Source organism: Lepidochelys kempii, chromosome 24, assembly GCF_965140285.1.
Source record: "Lepidochelys kempii isolate rLepKem1 chromosome 24, rLepKem1.hap1, whole genome shotgun sequence".
NCBI lineage: Eukaryota > Metazoa > Chordata > Testudines > Cheloniidae > Lepidochelys > Lepidochelys kempii.
The window spans coordinates 9282717-9301724 of NC_136403.1; the positions used below are offsets into that span (position 1 = coordinate 9282717).

At 43.1% G+C, this 19008-nt stretch overlaps 1 protein-coding gene across 13 annotated transcripts in view; it reads right to left on the reverse strand.

Annotated features, from left to right (window-relative positions):
* Positions 1 to 225: 225 nt before the first annotated feature.
* The window catches only part of GABPB2 (GA binding protein transcription factor subunit beta 2), a 35584-nt gene continuing 16801 nt past the window's right edge, over positions 226 to 19008 (reverse strand). For 2 of the 13 annotated variants that reach the window (XM_078850558.1, XM_078850553.1), the window contains 2 exons: positions 18654 to 18793; positions 10384 to 17436 (listed from right to left, as the gene is read on the reverse strand). In XM_078850558.1, coding sequence (XP_078706684.1) covers positions 17149 to 17436; positions 18654 to 18793 — 428 coding nt within the window. In that variant the 3' untranslated portion in view covers positions 10384 to 17148. The other 11 variants (XR_013635003.1, XR_013635002.1, XM_078850554.1 and 8 more) reach the window with 11 other exon arrangements.

A 19008-nucleotide genomic window follows, 5' to 3' on the forward strand; every position in this document is an offset into this window, starting at 1 on the left:
ATTGGCTCGCGTTTGTTAACTGTACACAAAATCATTTGTAGGGGTTGTAATTAAGGGCCTGATCCTGCAGTCTTTCCTCAGGCATCTTGCAATCTGCAGGATTTGAGCCAATATTTGGTACCATCAGTGGACTTCTAGCAAGGATCAGACCCTTGTAAAGCCCACACAACTCTTTGGGAGGGGCCCAACCAGTGCATTGTTACACTGAAGGCAGTTGTTTGCGGTGTTCTGGGCTGCACAGATGTCGTCATTTCTTTATTAGGGGGTATGACAGTACCAACTGGAGACCCCAGTCAAGAAACAGGGCCCCCTTGCACTAGCTCTGTAACTTAACAAAAGGAAAATCTCTGTCCCAAACAGCTTCCAATCAGAGCTGGACACATGCCTGAATTTTTGGCAGTTTTGAAAAGTTGGGGGAACATTTCATTTCGGATCAGACTGAAAACGGAAATGTTTTGAAATTTTTGGCAAATCATAAAGTTAAAAAAAACACACACACACAAAAACTTATTTTGGGTCAAGCACAATGTTTAATTTGACCCAAAACAAATTGCTCAACTCCCAGTTTCAAGCACTTTTATGTTCTTAATTTAAAATAAAATTAAAAGAAATTGACAAATAGAAAGGTGTTTTGAACCAAAAAAATCGAAACATTTTGCAGGGGGAGGGGTGTAATTTTGTTTTGTTTTTAATGAACAATTTGATGAAAGCTCCATGAACTCACGAAACAATCTGATGTCACCAAACCTGCATCTTTTGCTGAAAAAGTTATAGCTGAAAGATGTTTTTCCTGCTCTACATACCACCTATGCTGGGCCAAATTCCACCTCCCCAGGGCAGGGGAGTAACGATTAAACCCAGGAGGCGCATCGGTCAGTAGTCAGCACAGCCAGGGCTATGGATAGGTACTGACACCAGCCCTCTCTAACCAAGAGAGTCAGAGATGGAACAGGTTTCAGAGTAGCAGTCGTGTTAGTCTGTATCCGCAAAAAGTAAAGGAGGACTTGTGGCACCTTAGAGACTAACAAATTTATTTCAGCATAAGCTTTTGTGAGCTACAGCTCACTTCATCGGATGCATTCAGTGGAAAATACAATGGAGAGATTTATATACACAGAGAACATGAAACAATGGGTGTTACCACACACTGTAACGAGACTGATCACTTAAGGTGAGCTTCCAGCAGTTGACAAGAATGTCTGAGGAATGGTGGGGGTGGAATAAACATGGGGAAATAGTTTTACTTTGTGTAATAACTCATCCACTCCCAGTCTTTATTCAAGCCTAAGTTAATTGTATCCAGTTTGCAAATTAATTCCAGTTCAGCAGTCTCTCCTTGGAGTCTGATTTTGAAGTTTTTTTGTTGAAGAATTGTGACTTTTAGGTCCGTAACTGAGTGTCCAGGGAGGTTGAAGTGTTCTCCGACGGGTTTTTGAATGTTATAATTCTTGACATCTGGTTTGTGTCCATTTATTCTTTTACGTAGACACTGTCCAGTTTGGCCAATGGACATGGCAGAGGGGCATTGCTGGCATATATCACATTGGTGGATGTGCAGGTGAATGAGCCTCTGATAGTGTGGCTGATGTGATTAGGCCCTATGATGGTGTCCCCTGAATAGATATGTGGACACAGTTGGCAACGGGCTTTGTTCCAAGGATAGGTTCCTGGATTAGTGGTTCTGTTGTGTGGTGTGTGGTTGCTGGTGAATATTTGCTTCAGGTTGGGGAGCTGTCTGTAAGCGAGGACTGGCCTGTCTCCCAAGATCTGTGAGAATGATGGGTTGTCCTTCAGGATAGGTTGTAGATCCTTGATGATGCGTTGGAGAGGTTTTAGTTGGGGGCTGAAGGTGATGGCTAGTGGCGTTCTGTTATTTTCTTTGTTGGGCCTGTCCTGTAGTAGGTGACTTCTGGGTACTCTTTTGGCTCTGTCAATCTGTTTCTTCACTTCAGCAGGTGGGTACTGTAGTTGTAAGAATGCTTGATAGAGATCTTGTAGGTGTTTGTCTCTGTCTGAGGGGTTGGAGCAAATGCGGTTGTATCGTAGAGCGTGGCTGTAGACAATGGATCGTGTGGTTTGGTCTGGATGAAAGCTGGAGGCATGTAGGTAAGTATAGCGGTCAGTAGGTTTCCGGTATAGGGTGGTGTTTATGTGACCATCGCTTATTAGCACCGTAGTGTCCAGGAAGTGGATCTCTTGTGTGGACTGGTCCAGGCTGAGGTTGATGGTGGGATGGAAATTGTTGAAATCATGCTGGAATTCCTCAACGGCTTCTTTTCCATGGGTCCAGATGATGAAGATGTCATCAGTGTAGCGCAAGTAGAGTAGGGGCATCTGGGGACGAGAGCTGAGGAAGCGTTGTTCTAAGTCAGCCATAAAAATGCTGGCATATTGTGGGGCCATGCAGGTGCCCATAGCAGTGCCGCTGATTTGAAGGTATACATTGTCCCCAAATGTGAAATAGTTATGGGTGAGGACAAAGTCACAAAGTTCAGCCACCAGGTTTGCTGTGACATTATCGGGAGAGCACATGACAGCCTGGCTGTCCAGGGCCTGGCAGATACTTGCTTGTGCTATCCTGTAACCAGCCTGCTGGGGAGGCATGGAAAAGTGGGGTAGGGACTTTGGCCATAGGGCGCACATAATGTCAGAGCCAAGGGTGGAACCCCAGAGTCCTGACTCCTAACCCTTAGACTCCCCTCCCCGAGCTGTGGGGAGCACCCAGGAGCCCTGCCTCCCAAGCCCCCCGACAAACTACTAGCTCTGAGAGGATGCCTAGTGGTTAGAGCAGCAGGGGAGGGAGTCAGGATCTTATTCCCATCTCTGGGACAGGCGTGGAGGTGTGGGAACAGAACCCAGGAATCCTGACGGTCAACGCCTCTTCCACTCCACTCACCAGTAGTCACCTGTTCCCGCCACCTAACCCCCCAATAACTGGCTTCTCTCCTATTAGCTTCATTCCTACTTTGCTGGAGCTTCTTACCCTCAGAACACTTGACAGACTCCCCTGGCAGGCGGGATGGAGCACAGAGCTAATGACATTTCCCCACGGATCCCCGCTGGGGTTAGGTGAGATTGGCTCTAAACACACCCCAAACAACCTTTCCCCAACCCTTCTACGCCCAAACCAAGCCCACGGCCCAGGCTGTCGACGTGGAAAGACGAGTTGATGCTAAAGGCTGAGATAAACAGCAGAGCACAAGCAAGGGCTCTGTATTAAATTGCTTGTCTCCCCCGTCCGCCTCCCCACAGTGCTTTACACCCGCCAACAAAATAGCACCAAAGAACGATAGAACCCCATTGCCTGCTCGGTCATGACGCTTTTGGATCTCATTTTACTTACTAATTTTCAGTCCCCTTTAGAAATCGGTTACTCGGAAATGTCCACGGACCTTACATTTCTATGTAGCCCTTGTCTCCAGGGGGTGTGTGGGTGGGTGTCTGTAATATGTAGCTACAGACTATTGTCAAAGGAAGCTGAGGGAGACAGGTGCCTCAAACCCCCTGAATTGCCCTTCAAGTTGGGTGCCTAACTACCTTAGCTCTTTTACTCTCAGTCTCGGAGGAGTGTGCTAACGTATCGCCTGTGTGCAACAGCTGTGCAGAGAGCGCGTCTGGGTGTGGGAGACGGGCATTGTTCTATATCAGGGGATAATGGCTTATGCCTGGAAGATATCAGGGTGTTTTTTTTTTTATATACAGTTTAAGGCCATGTACCGAAGTAAAATCACCTCCCCACTGTATTTGCCACTGCATACATCTGATGAAGTGGGCTGTAACCCATGAAAGCTTATGCCCAAATAAATTTGCTAGTCTCTAAGGTGCCACAAGGACTCCTCATTCTTTTTCCTTACCTCCGCTCATTCCTCCCATTTATACACCCAAGGATCGCATCAGCCTTTTACCCCAGCATGACACCAAGAGCACGTGGCCAGAGCTTGTCCACTGCGCCCCCTAGATCCTGTTCACAGTCTCTGCTTTCCAGCACACTGCCTCCCACTCTGTAGGCATGGCCAGCCTTCCTTGATCCTCAGTGGATACCTTTGCATGTGGCTGTATTAAAACAGTTTGGTGGAAAGAGCCCAGCTTACCAAGCGATCCAGATTGCGCCGTGTGACTGCTCTGGATGCACTAGTATCCACCGCTCCATCAATCTTTGTGTCATGTGCAAATTTTAACAGCAGTGATTTTATATTTACTTCCAGATCATTGATGAATAGCCTAGTGCAGATTCCTGCTGAACCCCCTCCAGGCGATGAAGATTGCCCATTGACAACTACTTGGAGACCTGTCAGTTACCCAGTTCTTAATCCATTGAACTTTTGCCTGATTTAGATTGCATGGGGCTCATTTCATAATCAGAATGCGGTGCTGTACTAAGTCAAACACCTTACAAAAGTCTGTCTGTTACATCTATGCAGTTAGCTGTAGCAGCCAAACAGGTATGCTCCTCAAAAGATGAAATCAGGTCTGTTTGGCATGACCTATTCTCCATAAAACCATGCTGAAGAGTATTAATTGTGCTGCTATCCTCTAACAGGGGATCAGCTGAATCCTGTATCAACTTTTCCATTATTTTGCCCAGGACTGAAGCGAAGCTAACCAACTGGCCTACCCAGCTCATTTCAAGTAGCACTCTCCCAGTCTTCTGGAATTTCCCCGCTGTTCCAAAATGGATTAAAAATTAACAGCAGCGGGCCAAAGAACTCCTCTGAGACCTTAGTGTCTCCTGCTGCCACAAAGGAGGTTGCATGGCCTAGTGGATAGAACAAGGAATCAGGAGACCTGGTTTCTATTCCCAGCTCTGTCGTGGGGGGTGATCTTGGGCAAGCCACTTTCCCTGTGCCGTGCCCCAGTTTCCCCATCTGCAAAATAGGGCTAATGATACTGGCCCTCCACGCAAAACATTTTGCTGCTGAAAGGTGCCAGATAAGAGCTGGGGATTATAATTGAGGGAGTATGGAGGCAACTCTAAGTTACCCAGCAGCAGTGGCCATGATGAGCTGTTACCCCCAGTGGGGTGGAAGAAGCCAGGAAACCCCACCGCTGCCCCATTTCCTCCCACCAGCTGCACCTCTGCCCCAGCTGCTGGGCTTGGAGGTAGCAGAAGGGCCATGATGGCTCCCTACACTGCAGCGATCCTTAGAGCTGGGTACAGGGCCACTCCCCACCTATACAGGGCAGAGGAAAAGGTGGGAGCCCCATTGCCTGGGATGCTTGAAACCACGCTGAGCAAAGCCCTGGGGGACTAAACTGCCCTGGCTGAGGATAGGGCTTTTAGTGCCCTGGGGATCTATCAGTGAGAAGGTGCTTTCTGATTGCAGGCCCAGTAAGTAGCCAGTGACGACCCCCCAGGCCCGTCGCTCCTCACCATGGCAGAGGACGTCCTCAGGAGCACCCTGTCCGTGCCGGGAGCTGTCCTGCCCATTCTGACCCCGTCCCTGACCTTAGAGCAGAAGGCAGCCTTTATCTTTGTCTTCTTTCTCTTCATCTTCCTGGGTCTTTTGATTGTCCGCTGCTTCCGGATCCTGCTGGACCCATACCGGAGCATGCCCTCCTCCATCTGGACAGACTACATGGAGAAAGACACTTCCGATTACTGGCTCCCCTGAGCACGAGCCTGGGGCTGCAGGGGGGCTCTTTTAACAAATGGAGAGGATGGATTCCCATGACCCAGGAGGCCCGACCTGCATAGCTTGCCAGGACTCTCGCTTTCAAGGCAACATGCTACCTGCACATAGGAACATACCCTGGTGGCGGTTGCCCTGAGGTCAAAGCAAGCCCTTAGGCATGTGCTACTGGCTGGAAGGATGTGACCACAGGCACTGACCATCAGCCCTCTGACTGCTCATGCAACCCCCAGTCAAATCCCACTAGGGAAAAAGGGAAGCTTTGTCCTTCTGTGAGGACAACAGATGGTGCCTGAACTCTAGCCCCCATCTGGGTTACACCGGGCACGATGCTCTCCTTGGCTTCTCCTTCCCATTGCCGGCTGTGACGGCACTTGTTCTCGCAGCTCTGAGGTGGACCGAGGGATGCAGTCTGTACACCTGTAGAGTCTCGCTGGCCCATGCAAGGTTAGGGAGGGACCTGAGACTGGCCAACACTCCTGCATCTAGAAAGGGAGAAAATCTGGATGGGGGAGTTGGCCAGTTAGCAAGAAGTCACATAGTCATCCCACATGAGGAGTCAGCTGGTGGTGTTGAACCTAATCCAATTAAGGCACATTCTATCCTACAACCTCTGTCTTTGTGCAAGAATCACAGGGATGGGGACAATGAAATGGGATAAGAATCAACAAGTCAAACCAGGCAGGAGTTTCCAGATTTGATTACCCTGGTACCTATTGAGGTCACCAAGGTCTAGAGATCTAGGGACTTACATCTCCTCACAAGTCTCTGAGCAACTCTGATAATAGCTCCCTTCACTAATGAGCAACACTTGTCTTCACATTGTAACTTGACAATTAACTCCCAGGTGGTCCACAAAGTACTATCAAAGGCGATAACTTCTGTTCTGTCCACAGGTTGGACGTATGCTGCACAGATAGGAGTAGCTGTGGCTTGGTTTTCCTCCCCAGCCACGTGTTAAACTCTTGGGTGGTCACCTTTGCTCTTCCAACTATTCATGGTGAAATGTCGGGGCAAGTTTTTTATGTTTATTGACTACAGTTACAAATCTGACATGGCTGTTCTTTGTTTTGATGGTTTTTCTTTTCTTTTTTTTTAAATCTGAAACCAAAAGTCAAATCTAGATGCTTAAAACCCCCCTGAAAGGAGTGGTTTATCAATAAAGTCCTGGTTGTTCTAAAGCTGCCCCAAGTTCTTGGTTTCTAAACACCACATTTCAGCTCCCTTCTGCCAAGGCTTTCCAAAGGGCTTTACCACAGTGTTGTGTTATTTCACAGATGGGGAAGCACAGACACAGATTGAAAGTGATGTGCCCAAGGTCATGCGCTGAGAGAGCACCCTGGTCTTTGAACCTAGATTTCCTACATCCCAATTCTGGGTTTACACATTATATACCTTGGAGGGTAAAAGAAGGAAATATGTTTTTCATAACTTGTGCCCCCAGTTATACAGGAGCAGCTAACATCCATGTGTGAGTACAGGGGTCCAATTGCAGGGCTGGGGCCTTCTGCTGGCTAGCTGAATCATTGGTTGGTAGCAATATATTTTTGCTTGCATTGCATTTCCAGAAACCACTCAGCTCTGAGAAGTAGTGTCTGAATATTTGTGTGTGATTTCTTCCCCTTGAGTCAATCATTTTCCCCAACTGCTTTTTAGCACATTGGTGGGCAACATTTGAAATCCTTTTACAGTGTGAATCTTAGTAGGCCCTGGAAAACAAACATCTCTTTAGCTACAGAAAATAGCACAGTCCAACCTGGATTTCTTTGTGGTGCTAAACGTTCATGATTGTTGAGGTTTTTCTTAAAAGTCGCAGCTTCTGGAGTCAGGTGATTATGTGGGAAATCAGCTTTAATTTTTTACATATATATTTTAAAAGGGAAGTTTCTAGCTCTCCTTATTCAAGAGAAATGCTAAAAAAAAAAATGAGCCATAACTACTCAAAAACCACAAGGCAAATAAAAAGCCCCCACCCTGTGTATTTTAAAATCTCGTTATTTTAAAGCCAGACAGATTACTTGGGAGGGCCTGACTCCTGGTTCTTGAAAGCTTGGGTTGGAAATGCTGCTGCACCGTTTAGATACAAACCCACGCCTTAGAGGCGAAAGGTTCCCCATCAAATTACCAGTCGCCTGAGCTAGCCAAGATCAATCTTCTTGGAAAAGCATAGTCGACTGCATTAAATGCTGGCACCATGTCTCTGTCCAGTGGAACCTGGTCTTCTTTTGAAGAGTGGATAATTGTTTCTCTTGTCCCCTGGGACAAAGGGTGGCTCCAGCAGAGCCTGATTCATAGATGTTTAGTCCATGATTGGGGCTTGTAAGGGGTGAGGGATTTGGGGCAGTGTGGACACCCCACAAGAATTTTGGGGCAAATAGGTACCCCTCCTTTCCAAGATACATGCCAAGGAGCATATGAGTGGATCTAGTTGCAGCAGTACTCCCTGCCCCTTAAACCGAACTGCCAGTGCACTGTTGGGGTGGTCTTGGGCGGGTGGGCAAGTTGACTTCTTAACCCTTTCCCCTCCTGCAGCTGCCCTGACTCCAATGGTGAGGTGGGAAAGGACTTACATCTTCAGTTCTGCCACCCACCCCGCTGCTCCCACTGCAGGGGAGCAGCCCTGAGGTTCTAGCTGATCTGCCCCTTAACCTTGGTTCCCCTCCACTGCTGGATCCTACAGCCTGGTCTCCTGGATTCTGGTTGAATGGATGTTTGGACTGCAGAGGAAAGACTGGTTAAGACCAAACTATTAGGAACCATTTCACATGCATTTGGGGTAGGACCTCTTACCATTTGGGACTTCTGGGGTGAGGTTCAATGCCAAGATAAAGAGTCATGCAGGCTGCCGCAGCACCACGCTGGGACAAAGGCAGGTGCTTTACAGTAGCGCTTCTTCTCTTGAGTTTCTCTATCACCTATTGACAAAAGGTATGAAACAATGGTGAGGCTCTGACCTACCTATCCTCCCTTTCCAGCATGAATCAGCTGGGCAGCAGAGGTCTACAGACATACCGTAGCAGGAAGCCAAAAGCCTTTTTGCTTGACGCTGCCTATGCTGGAGGCCAATCCTGGCTATTTTAGTGTTCTGAGCGAGCACTGGTTTCCCTGAAATCTAACCTGTTAACGTACTGATGGAGGGACAGGAAATGCCTAGATCAGCCACCCTGCGCTTTTCATCTTCTGGCAGCAAGCTGCTACTCTTCAGTGGTTTCTCAGGAAAAATAATTATTTTCAGTTGAACATCTAAGCTATTATAAATCAATGTGGCAGCAGAAGCGAAATGGGTCATAACTACCCATAAAATGTGAGTTGTTAGTCAATACTTCACTGCAAAAGAGGCAATACACCTGGAATTTTAAAGATTATTCCTTGTTCTCTCATTGAGCAGACAGCCTCTCTGAAACCAGACAAATCCAATACTAGGGGCATTCTAACTACAGGTGGCTCCCCAGGGTTTAATCTCGTCTGAGCAAAACAAATCATCTCCATCAGATCAAAACCATCATTTAAAACATCAGGGACAGGATTTATTTTCTGCAACCTGGATCCATTTGTTAGGAATCAACAGACATTTAGAAGTGTATGAAAAATGAGAGGCACAGAAATCTATTTCTTAACAAAACACACTAGCTGCCACATAGTCTTTCTGTGAAGTCTTTCCTTGCAAGGAGGCTGTGTGGCTGCTGCAGTTATCAGTTGCAGAAAAGCCCAGGGCTCAAGCCTGCTCTATTGCTACACAGGTGTAAATCTGGAGTATCTCCTCTAAAGTCAGTGGCTTGACACCTATGTAACAGAACAGAATTCAGCCCTCAGTCTAATACGGAGATCAAATCACCCATAATCATGCAGAAATCCACATGTAATAAACATATTAATATACTTTGATTTGCAGCCTAAAAGTGCTACAGAAACTGTCTCGAGAGACTCCCTCTCTCCACATGGTACACTGCTACAGTTCAGCTCTGCAGAGACTCTTGGTATAAACAAGAGGGCGTTCTCCACGAAGCAGCCTTGATTTTGTAATTCATTCCCCTCTCCTGCTTTGGTCTCCCAGAGCCCAGATTTGTTGACCTGCTGCAAAAGCCACATTTCCCCGTTCTTTGTCAAGACTGTAGAGGAGAGCGTGGGCTAAGGATTTTAAACATTTGAAGAAATAAATACATTAGATTATTAAGCCTCATGGTACAGCTGTGAGAGATACCAGTTCTATACAAAGCTAAAAACCTCATCGAAACTTACTGATCAAATCCATGGGGGAGAAGGGAATAGGGATCAAAACTTGACTCCTACTCTCAAAGGACTGTAGTAGCCTGAGTATTTTGTGGTAGGGTAGATGGAATAAATCTCTTCTCCCAGTGCTGAGTGGAGTGTGAAAGTACAACCCTTTTGTGCATCAGATATGGGCACTAGTTCTGACCCCTTTGTCTACTGGGGAGGTAATCTGGCAGCATGGCAGAGATACTGCAGAGATTTTTGATCACTTTGTTCCTCTTCAAGAGTCCAAGAGGAATGTGGAGATCTGGGATCGCTTTACCCATTACTAAAATACAGCCACCTCTGGGGTGGAACAGAAAAGCGTTTAACAGCTCACAGCAACACTAAACAGTTTGCTACTGAAAGTTCAGAAATACACTCATAGGGGAAAAAAGTCCTATGGGATTTTTAATCACAGTACCAAAATGCTGAATAAAATCTCAAATGCAGATACAAATGTTATAGTAACCCATACTGAATGTAAGAAAAAAGGCAAGCATATACATGACTGGCATTTTATTAGGAAACATGGTACAAAAATGTATATATACACACACGTTTAAATTTAACATTTGAAAACATTCTAAATATAAAAAGAATACTTAAGCTTTCTAAAGGCATCCTGTACATAAAGCTATTAAGAATTTTACAATTCTGGGCACTTAAATGCTTAATCACAGTGCTAATTGGATTTGTAATGGAGTTTTTGCAATGAAGTGGCAAATAGCATTCTGCCATACTGATAATAAATATACACACAACCCCTAGGATGTTAAAAATTCTGATCTGATACAGGTAAGGTTGCAGAATCTGAGCATTTCTCTCTAGAGAACTGCAAGCCTCAAGATAAGCCAGGGAACACTGGTCAGGCTGTGCAGGTGGCAGAGTAAAAGAAAACTCCAAGAGGTCTTTGTTAAGTATCTGAGGGTACGTCTATACTGCAGTAAAAACCCCACAGCACCAAAGTCTCAGAGCCCAGGTCACCTGACTCAGGCTAACAGGATTTGCTGCAAGGCTAAAAACTGCAACAGATGTTTAGGTTCAGGCTGGAGCTATGCCACATACTCAGCAATTTTTAGCCCTGCAGCCTGAGCCCAAGAGAGCTGATCTGGGCCAGCCACAGCCATGCACCAGGTCTTTTATTGCAGTGTAGACGTAACCTAAGGCCTTGTCTACATGGGGAAGTTTCCCAGCATAACTGCAGTGGAATAACTGGTCTGGTGTAACTCCCTGTGAGGACGCTATTCTACAATAAAAATGTGTCCACACAGGGAAGTTATACCAGAACGGCTTTAGTTACTCCCCGATAGGAAATTTCCCATCTGAGTACACAAGAGCTTTTTGGGTGGGCATTTATTATTTAAAATCTAAAGGAATCTAAGAGCTTGGTTAAAGTTTACACAACCTGCTTAATGTTCTTTTCCTCTCCGTTGGAGAAGTTTTGCAAAGTTTAAGTCACTGTTTAGAATAATGGAACCACTGATGTAGAAACAGACACGGGGCACAACTCAACTTCTATCCCAATTACAACCAGATCATGTTCATCTCATATGAGGAATGTTAAATGGATGTGAATTAAACTAGATTGCAGGTGAAAACCTAATCCCTACTGTCAGAACTCAGGCAAATTTCATGGATTTCGAAGAGTTTTACCTGAGCAAGGACTGTGTGTGCAGACCCATTGAATTGCTAAATGTTGGGTTTCCATTCTGGGATTCTTTTACTTTAGGGTAACGTTTAGTCACCTAAAAATATCTTAATATAAAAAAAGGAGAAACCAATTAAGTTAAAAATAGCAGTTTTGAATCATGTTCATTTGAAACCAGTCAAATTTCTCCTGCCTCTCCCACTCAGAAATGCAAATCCAAAAATAAGACAGAACCTGTACATTGGTCTCTTCAGTTGGAAATTCAGGCAGGTTGTGTGGGAGGATTATGTTTTTTTTTAATTAAGTGCTATGTACAGATAGCTCCCTTTCTGCACACAGGCTAAGATGAAGGGCTTATTTTAGGCTTTTAAACTTTTTGTAATCCTTTATCGCTCTATTAAAAATCTGTGAGGTTTGGAGGAGATGAGCTAATGCAGGCCTTGATCCTGCAAACACCCAGGCATAATTTCAGTGGGACTATTCACCTGCATAACATCACTCATATGCACAAGGGCTGGCAGGATCTGGACGTAAGACAAATCTCTACATTTTCCCCCGTCCCTTATTTAAGAACAACCCATAAAATATCTATGTAGCCTCACCTAGGCTTGCGTTAACCAGAATATAGCACTGCCTCTCTGTTCAAAAGCCAGCGTTCATCATATAATTGCCATGGATAAGGGCATACAAAAGCTGGAAATTGTGTTTTTGAATGCTGGGCATCTATCATGTGCTGCAGTCTTAATTCAGACATGGTGTGTGAAAACTTCTAAAATATAAACACAAAATGGTGAATTTTTTACACCGTACAACATTAAAAGAATACTGTGATTTTTTCTTTAAAAAAAATTGACTCATTTTTAAATCCCAGCCCCCTCAAACAGTATATTCAGAATTTTTTTTTTAAAATAAAAAAAGAGCGAGAGTGCGTGCATGTGTGAGAGAGAGAGGAGGCGCTCTGTTTCCCAGTAGAAGGGTCTTTTAAGCAAAATTGAAACACAGGGGAAACAGTTAAAATGACTATACACAAAGTGCTGTCAAATGCAGACTTTTTTTTGCCAGCTTTTCAGGTACTGTAATCTTAGGTCTTACAAGTAACTACAGTAGGCACAATTTTCAGGCAAATATAATTTTAAACTTGACAGTGTCCCTTTAAATCTGTAAACATTTTGTTGAACCAAATTCTCTCTGGATTACCATTGTGATTCAATTTCACAGTGTACAATAAAAAATTTCAGCTCAGACAATTGTAACATGTACAGAAAACAAACCAAAGGAAATTAATGTATTTTTCAATTCAGAGGAAACACTGGTTCTGTTTTATAGTATTGACATATATAGTGACAATGTAAAATAATTAGGAGTCCTGTTTCTTTAAACTTTCATTAATTTAAAAAATCCATTATTAAAGCCTTCCTCAAAACATCTTTTGGAAAAAGATATAAAGTCTTTTATAAATAGTTACACTGCTTATAAATAAATGCACTTTGATACATAAAACCAGTAAGTCCCATGGTAGTTTTTACAATACAAAGAAAGTAGTTTCATAAGTCTTTCCTAAAGCGGTTAGTGAAAACAACCGCTAAAATACTGTTAAAACTTAGCCAACTGTTTTAAACAAGAAAAACCACACCACATACACAATTTCTGCTTGGACTGGACTGCCAGGGCATATCTTTAAATTGCACAATATTTCAGAGAAAAAAACCCAGGAAATGTTTCTGAAATTTATGGACTGTAAAGTTTTAATTGCACTACAATAAGTGAGGAGAAAACAGCCAAATTCATCTTGGTAACTCCATTGATTTTAGGGGGCTTATAGCAGGGGTGACTCTGGGCCACTATGTTAAAAGAAAGATGAATATTGGACACACTTCCTACTTTGGGTATATGCATAAATGGTGCAACCACCCTCCTTATAGGTTATGGCCTTAGAATGGATATATAAAATGTGAGTCAAGATGGCACTGAACTCAGTGTGCTGTGTTACAATATTGACACTGCTGCTATAATGTCTTTCTGCAGGATGGCAGATTACACTCTTACCTGTATGTTCTGCAAATAGCAAGTGTCCATAAGTTTCCAACAAACTATTCATAACTTTGGCTCACATTTCCCCCCCTTCCCCCTCTCCATCTTATAAACCAGTTTCTTTCCTATCCCCAATCAAGCTGTGAGAGGGCTGACAGCATGTTTTGCTGAATCTTGCTTTTTGATTCTTGTTACATCCACCACATCTCCAAGGAGACACTTCAGAATTTGGTGAAATGCAACTTTCCAAAAAGGACCTTGTTTCATTTAAATTCTTTTTAATGGTTATTTTAACTGGGTTTATATCGCTGACCAGCCTTTGCTTGGCTTGTCCTTTCTTAGATTAAAAGTTAGGGGTAGGTATTGCATTCTGTGCGTTTGTACAGCACCTATTGCAACACGTCCTCAATCCCAGTTGAGGAATCTGGGCACTACCAAGATTCATAGAATGATATTTTAGCCGTGACTGGCTTTAGCAAAGAAATTTGGCTCTTTTTGTTTCTCATTCTGAAGTTGCTGTCCAAAGCCGTATGCTTGTTTCTAAAAGTCTGGGCCTCTTCACTGTTACCTTCTATCCACAAGAACTAAATAGAGGAAAAATTTAAATAGAAGAGTTTGACTCTCCTATTTTCTACCAACAAGGAGTCAAAGTCCCTCTCATGGCTTCCACTGAAACTGCACAGAGGCAAAGATTTGATCAGAGTGACTATGTAAGATCCCTTAGTTACTGATTTATAACTCCAGCAACCAACAATCACTTTGGGGGAAGATGGGGAGCTCGACAAAATAAACCATTCCTAAGAAGTCCATCCAGACAATAAGAAAAACTCCCAACAGTGAAATCAACAAGGAAATTATTCCAAAGCCTAACTGGCAGATACCCCAGTTTTGTGCCATTTAACACGAGACCGAGCAAAACCTCAGAAAATACAGTAGCCCTGTATTGACAGGGATATGGACTGGTAACCAAACAGGGTTGGAAGAGACCTAGCTTCTACAATTCTTTCTTTCAAATGAAAACTAAACAATGCTTATCTCCTAATCAGGAAACATCTCTGTTCAGAAGTAGTCATTCTTTTTCTAATAAGACTACCAAATTAAAACTATTTGATTTATATTAATCCATCATTACAATGGATAGTTCTTCCTTCATTTCTAAAGGCACAATGTACTATCTGCACTATCTAAAAGAAGCTTTGCACTGTAAGCGTATGTACAGAATAAATACAACTTACACATTTACTCTGCAGTGTGGACGTATACACCAAATTCTGCTCTATTTCAACCATTCAATCCAAGCGGAGACAATGAGGGTGCATGGGTGTAATGGTAGAATTTGGTATAATATATATAGATGGAGAACTTTTAGGCCAAAATGCATGGTCAAAAATAATTTATGTGAAAGATTGAAGCACCTCACATTTCCCGAGTGAGCAGAGGCAATTCATTTTGAACAGGAAATGGATCAAATATTTGGATGCTACTGCTTTAGAATAGATAGTTATAGGATTCAAGCTGCAAAGACAGGCTGAAGTTACATTTTTTTAAATATATGCCAATCTCATGCTCATTAATGCGAGAGACTAACAGTACTACACAGAGCAAAACCTGATTCAAATAGGCCTCCACAGCTCGTCCCAAGACATGACCTGCAATGTCACTGCGATCAAGTCGAAAGCACTCTTGAGCAATCACTATCCTATGAACTTGAGCCATACTTTTCTGATGTGAACCAGTCTCTGCTACACAGAGGCCAATTCATTTTCACTTATGACCATGCCCAGGATTACAGTTCAGGACTCCAGAAGTTAGTATCTTTGTAGACTAAAAAAAGTCTGCACCATTCATCTCAAATGTCCTAACTTGGGCATGTCTGCTACAAAAAAAATGTAATGAAAGAGGTATCTGTATCAACACAAAGCCACATTATCTGGACACACACTGCTGGAAATAAGGGAAAAAACAATACAAGACAGACCTTTGCAACCATGAAATTGAATTACCACCATGAATACTGCCAATCCTCACAAACAGCAGAACTTAAGCAGGAGAGACTGCATTATGCAAACTGAAGCCATGAATTTAACAATACTTGCCATGGAAAGGGAAGACCAATTTTTCAAAACTTGTCAAGAAAGCAGTATCAGTTTCTGTGGCATGTCAGTTTTTCAAGATAGAAGTGATTTAATACTTTCTAAACTCTGCAGCAAACTGGTCAGGCTACATTCTTGTGAAGTTTTCCCTCAATTTAAATTGCTTTACTCATGATCATTTATTAAGACTACCATACCGTAAACAATAGTTCCCATAGTTAATCATAGCACTTCCAATAATTTTGCTTCAGTCCTGTACCAGAAAAGACAGACCGTTCTGCATTTGATACACGTCTCTCACTTTAAAATACAATCTCCATGCCTGCAACTGGCAACAGATATAGGTAACTTCTTTACTCTATGGGTCTGCAAGCAAATAGTAAAGAAAAAACACCCATAAACATTTAATAGTAAGATCAGTCACTTGTTTAAAAAAACCAAACATTTTAGTAAATTTAAAATGGACAATTTTGATTAGTAAAGATGTGAGATGCCTACCCACTTCCAAACAGAAGCATATTAACCTCCCAGACTGTCTTAGAACACAACTTCAGAGACATTTTATTTTGCATACATAAACAGAGTTGGTGCCATTGTATAGCACAAAAATGCTAAAAAAGAAAACTTGACCAAGTTTCATAAAACTGAAGGGTCTAATTTTTACCTGGTATCCCTTTAGGTAGTCAAGGGTTCAGATGTAGATAGCTCTTTCAAAGACAGACCAAAAAAAGGCAGTTTTAATATTCCCTGATATCTCAAATTGCTTAAATGCTAAAGAGCTCATGCAAACTTAGCCTGTGCTTTGTTCTTGTAGGAGTACTGTATTTTGGATTCATTTTTGAAACAAACGTTATCATCTACAGAGACCAATCCATTTTCCACCTTCTCTCAAAGGGCTTTGAAAGATGTCAATAGTGTTTTCATTTCAGCAACGACGTTTGCTTTCCAATAAAAGCCAGCTTTTTAATGAAAAGTTTATACCCCCAAACAGACTGTTTTTGTGAGACTCCAAATTGTGGTTTCCAATCGGATAAGAACTACACACAAGGGTGCAAATATGTCATTGCATAACATTTGTTTTCAGTGCAGTAAATTCAGGGCAGCTGAGCGCTATTACCAGCTACTTTGGCAATGAGGTACTTCTCTTCTCCCCCACCCCCATCCCCTTCCCTCCCACATTATAGACCTATGTCACAAAATAGGCTTGTTGGTCACTTGCTGGCTAAATTTTAGGGTACTTTTAAAAATACCTCTCTCTCAACATCAAACTATAAAAGCACCTTTGGCTTTGTGTTCAAAGCAAATTAATGTTATGAGCTGCAGGAGAGATTTTATCCCTCTGAATGGGACCACACAAGCAGTTGAGTTCTTCAATATTCCAGTTGCATGGAGGGTTTTCAATAGATCCCTTAGCTCATGATGTTGCTTGTCAACAGCATCTCCTTTAAAATAATGTTTTTTTCCTTTTAAAACGGAGTTGGTAACCCACAGGTTACGCCGTTACAGTTTCCACAGCAATGTCAGTAGGCTGCTCTGTTTCCACCACAGTGGCTGCAGACCCTTCCATTTCCTCCGATGATACCACAACTGCATCCACCTCAGCAACCTCTTCAACCACTGTAAGCTCAGCACCATTGGGCTGCTGTCTTGCCATGGCTTCAAGCTTTAGCCGGTATTGCTCTGCTTCTTGTTCTTTCTTCATTAGCTGGCTTCGATATTCTTGCGCCTTTCGGTTTGCCTCTTGCAACTGCTGCTGTAACATTTCCCTTTCGTTATCGTCCTACAAAACAAGACAGCCTCTGACTAGTGCCCAGATGAGTCAGCAGCTTGAGCCTGTATCTGGGATGCAAGCACTAATACACAATACCTAGATACAGGTAAGAAAGGACAGACCAAGTGCATAGAGAGATAATGGATGTCTCAGGGCATAGGGATACAAAGCCTTTTGCCTCTACTCATTGGTACAACCCAGCCCTGTTTGCGATTTATCACCTAAGGGCTGATTACTGGCCTATGTTAAAGTGAAATCAAGTTGCACATGGTATATGTTAAGGCAGAATCTGTCTGCTGGTCTTTTCAGCAAGGTAGGATAGGGACAGTTCTCTAGTATAAGTAACCCCATAAGGATGGATTCGTGGGGTTTCCATATTTCATTATAATTCACATGCAAAAGCAACAGTGTTGGCAACTGGGGAGAGGGATAGAAAAATAGACTAAACAAAAAAAGAACACCTAGTGGCCCCCAAAATCAAAAGTTAAGTTCTGCCAGCAAAAGTACATATCCTTCCAAATGGAGGGTGCTGGATAAGTTATCTGACTTTCTTTAAAACTGCAACTGGAATGTGAAGAGAGGTCAGTCTCACATTGGGTCTTATCACTGCAGTTTTAGAGGGAGTTCAAAATAATACAGCAGAGTACAATGCTTCAACTCAATAGCCTGGGCTCAAAAACTAACTGACAAGATTACACAAAGAGCGACTTGGAAGAGAATCTTCCTTCCACCACCAGTGACTCAATTGCTAACACTACTTGCCCCATGGCCTAGTGGACAGAGCACTTCACTGCCATGCAGGAGACTTGGGTTCTTATTCCCTGCTCTGCCACTGGGTGACAGTATACAAGTCACTTCCCCCTCTCTGTGCCTCAGTTTCCCTCCCCTTAAATGGGGACAATGATACTCACCTTCTCTGTAAAGCATCTGATATCTACTAATGAACAGCACTACATAAGAGTTAGGTGGTATTCATGTATTGCATATTAATAACTGATCATACAGACGGAGCAAAAAGAATGGGAAACATTATAGTGAGAGTTTTCAGAAATGGCAAAGGCATGATCATTGACTAAATTTAAAATCAACTTGGGCCACATCATTTATATTGAGTGTTATTTTGTAACTATACTTGAAACTCCACATTCTCAGTTCAGTGGAGTTTCCTTTCCTGATACTTTAGACTGCACCCACTTTCTATGAAAGTTATAAACAGGAACTTTTACCTTGTTTTCCTCCAAATCATTTACATTTGGGTCAACTTTTTGCTTCTTTGCTGGTGGATGTTCTTCCTCTTCTACATCATCATCATCTTCTTCTTCAATAACCGTCTCTTCTGCAACCTGACCAGCAGGTACAGTTAGAACTACAAGTCAAGGAATATTAAATGCAGGAAATGAATATACAACGGATTATAGATGCTTTTATACATAAATCCAGAGACAGACTACTTTGAAATTAATGTAGGAGAGAGGTGCTGCTCCGCATAGAAGTGGTGGGAAACTTAATCAGCAATTCCTAAGATTCTCCCAGCTAGTTTCAGAGCCCATTCACCACCTTTCTTCTTGCTGTAGGAAATAG